We start from the raw sequence: 3,821 nt of genomic DNA, 5'->3' as shown, positions 1-3,821 counted from the left end.
GTCTCCAACTCAATCATCAAGTTTGCAACCGACACAGCAGTGGTAGGCCTGATTACCACAACGACAAGACAGCCTACAGGGAGGAGGTGAGTGCCTTGGCAGAGTGGTGCCAGGAAAATAACCTCCCCCTCAACATCATCAAAATGAAGGAACTGATCGTGGTCTCCAGGAGACAGCAGAGAGAGCGCACCCCCATCCCATATCAACGGGCCGTAGTGGAGAGGGTCAAAAGCTTCAAGTTCCTCGGCGTGCACATCACTGAGGACCTGAAATGGTCCCTTCACACCGACAGTGTGGTGAAGAAGGCACAACAGCGCCTCTTCAACCTCAGGAGGCTGAATAAATGTTGCTTGGCCCCTAAAACCCTCACAAACTTGTACAGATGCACCATTGAGAGCATCCTGTCGGGCTGTATCACTGCCTGGTACGGCAATTGCACTGCCTGCAACCGCAGGGCTCTCCAGAGGGTGGTACGGTCTGCCCAACACACCATCGGGGGCACGCTGCCTGCCCTCCAGGACATCTACAGCACCCGGTGTCACAGGAAGGCCAAGAAGATCATCAAGGATCTCAGCCACCCGAACCACGGCCTGTTTACCCCACTGTTCACCCTACTATCATCTAGAAGGCAGAGACAGTACAGGTGCATCAAAGCTGGGACAGAGAGACTGAAAAACAGCTTCTATCCCATCAGACTTTTAAACAGCCACCACTAGAAGGCCTCCGCCCATTACCCTGCCCTCCGCTGCCCCTTAGGCCGTGTCCGAATACCCATACTAGCGTAGTACATACTTAAACTGCATACTATTTACTAATCGTCGCATAGTATTTAGCACGTACTCCCGATTTTAGTGAAAGGAGGCATTATTCCACGGCCACAACGCAGTAGCGGCTCCTGATTGGCTGTGTAGGTGGGGACGGGGTTGGGGCGGGGCCGAGTGCGGGTAGGTTTTTCAAATTCAGCAGACATGCAACGCATTAACCAGCCTGGTTTGAGCTAATGTCCAATTTGATTACTTTCTCTAAACTCTGAACAGAATAGGAGTTGTAGCCCTACTCAGGCTGGTTATAGGCAGACTATCACATTCAACCTATATCGTAGTAGACCATGTAGAACATCTATCCTATTTAACTACAAGAGGCTGCTGAGGGGAGAATGGCTCATAATAAAAATGTAAATCGTTGAATGCTCATGCCTGGCCATACCGTAACCCCACCGCCACCATGGGGCAAAACGTTCGCCCACACGACGCCATACGGATTCATCCGTGAAGAGCACACTTCTCCAGTGTGCCAGTGGCCATCGAAGGTGAGCATTTGCCCACTGTAGTCGGTTATGACGGCGAACTGCAGTCAGGTCAAGACCCTGGTGACGACGATGAGCACGCAGATGAGCTTCCCTGAGACGGTTTCTGACAGTTTGTGCAGAAATTATTCTGTTGTTCAAAAGCACAGTTTCGTCAGCTGTCCGGGTGACTGGTCTCAAACGTCCCGCAGGTGAAGAAGCTGTGGAGGTCCTGGGCTGGCGTGGTTACACGTGGTCTGCGGTTGTGAGGCCAGTTGGACGTACTGCCAAATTCTCTAAAACGACGTTGGTAGAGAAATTAACATTAAATTATCTGACAACAGCTCTGGTGGACATTCCTGCAGTCAGCATGCCAATTGCATGCTCCCTCAAAACTTGAGACATCTGTGTTGTGTGGCAAAACTGCACATTTTAGAGTGGCCTTTTATTGTCTCCAGCACAAGGTGCACCTGTGTAATGTTCATGCTGTTTAATCAGCTTCTTGATATGCCACACCTGTCAGGTGGATGGATTATCTTGACAAAGGAGAAATGCTCACTAACAGGGATGTAAACACATTTATGTACAAAATTTGAGAGAAATAAGCTTTTTGTATGTATGGAACATTTCTGTGATCTTTTATTTCAGCTCATGAAACATGGGACCAACACTTTACATGTTGTGTTTCTTTTTTTGTTCAGTATAGTTGAAAAGCTCTGACAAAGGCCAAGAGAACAAGAAATCCACTTTTCCAGTGAGAAAACAGATTTTTCTTTGCATAAAATAAAATAAAAAATATTTCTGTTTTCAAAGATGTAGCCTACGATGCAATAATACTTATTTTTAGATTTTAAGGAGAACAAAAACTACTACATTAGAACATCACCGCAGAAGCTTTGCATTAAGTAAAAGTAGCCTAATTTTGTTGTTGGCTACTTGAAGACAACTCACATTTTACTAGATGAAGAGCCGAAATGAGTATAACATTTTGGCATTCGATTTTTCGAAATGTTGCATACGATTAAAATTATATTTTCGCATACTGAGAATGCGTCGTGGCGTGATTGCGTTGTTTTCTGCTATTCGTTGACTTTGGTAGCGTATCCCCAAATCTAATTGGTCAGCTGTTGTCAAAGCCAAAATGAGTATGACATCCGGGCATTTAAAGTATACTTAATTTTTGAAATGTCTCTTCATACTATTAAACTCTTTTTCTTTTGCATGCTCAATGGCCCACTATTTAGGATGCAAGTATGGGTATTCGGACACAGCCACTGTTACTAGCCGGCTACCACATTGTACTCAAACCCTGCACCTTAGAGACTGCTGCCCTGTGTACATAGTCATTGAACACTGGTCACTTTAATAATGTTTACAAACTGTTGATATGTCTACTGCTGTGCTACATTTTTTATAATTTTATAATTTTTGATTATTGTGTGCTTGTTTGACATTTACTGCATTGATTGATAGGTAACATAAGCATTTTGCTGCACCCGCCATAACACCTGCTAACTGTGTACATGACCAATACAATTTGATTTGATTTGCTCAGGTTCTTGTTGAGGATATATTTTTGTTTAACCAGGAAGTCCTATTGAGGTCAAAATACCTCTTTCCCAAGAGTGACTGTTTTCAGACAACGGTCTTCTATCCAAATCTCTCACTGTCGCTGTATCTCTGTTTCTCTCCCTCCCTCCCTCCCTCCCTCCCTCTCCCTCCCTCCCTCCCTCCCTCCCTCCCAGGTTTCCCGTATGAGAAGGTGAGGGAGAGGACTCTGTACCTGCAGGTGTTGGACTTTGACCGATTCAGTCGTAACGACCCCATCGGGGAGGTATCCATCCCCCTCAACAAGCTCAGTGACCTGGGACACATGCAGACCTTCTGGAAGGAGCTCAAACCCTGCATGGATGGAGCGGTAAGTAGGGTTGCAAATTTCCGGTAACTTTCCGGAAAAATCCAGGTTGTAAGACTGGAGAGTCATTCAACATGCCTATTTACAGCTTATTTCTCTAGGCTTAATCATTGTCCAGGAAACTGGCCCAGACCAGGACTCACAAAGTGTCTCAGAGTAGCTTTGCTACTTTGATCTAGGATCAGGTCTCCCCTCTTATTCATTATGATTTTAAATGTGAAACTGGTCCTAGCTTTAGTTTTCCTACACTAAAATGCTTTGTGAATATGGGCCAGATCAAAGGTGATGTGTCTACACTGCATGTAAAGAGTGACTAACTGCTGTGTGTGTGTGTGTGTGTGTGTGTGTGTGTGTGTGTGTGTGTGTGTGTGTGTGTGTGTGTGTGTGTGTGTGTGTGTGTGTGTGTGTGTGTGTGTGTGTGTGTGTGTGCGTGCACACGTGTGTGTTCCCCAGGGGAGGCGAGGGGACCTTCTGGTGTCTCTGTGCTATAACCCAACTGCCAACACCATCACTGTGAACATCATCAAAGCACGCAATCTCAAAGCCATGGACATAGGAGGAACATCAGGTTAGTATTCTCTCCCTCCTTCTCTCCTCCTCTCCTCCTCTCCCCCTCCTCTC

At 46.0% G+C, this 3,821-nt stretch overlaps 1 protein-coding gene across 1 annotated transcript in view; it reads left to right on the top strand.

Annotated features, from left to right (window-relative positions):
* Positions 1–3,030: 3,030 nt before the first annotated feature.
* LOC311125744 (synaptotagmin-7-like) overlaps positions 3,031–3,821 on the top strand; it is a gene marked incomplete at both ends in the record, with an annotated part of 3,024 nt that continues 2,233 nt past the window's right edge. Inside the window, 2 exons of the mRNA XM_084199772.1 lie at positions 3,031–3,203; positions 3,654–3,768. Of these exons, the coding sequence (XP_084055898.1) occupies positions 3,031–3,203; positions 3,654–3,768 (288 nt within the window). The remainder of the gene's footprint in view (positions 3,204–3,653; positions 3,769–3,821) is intronic.

This window comes from Coregonus lavaretus (genome assembly GCF_964263955.1).
Source record: "Coregonus lavaretus genome assembly, contig: HAP1_SCAFFOLD_9259, whole genome shotgun sequence".
Taxonomy (NCBI): Eukaryota; Metazoa; Chordata; class Actinopteri; order Salmoniformes; family Salmonidae; genus Coregonus; species Coregonus lavaretus.
This window is presented reverse-complemented; position numbering and strand designations above follow the sequence as displayed.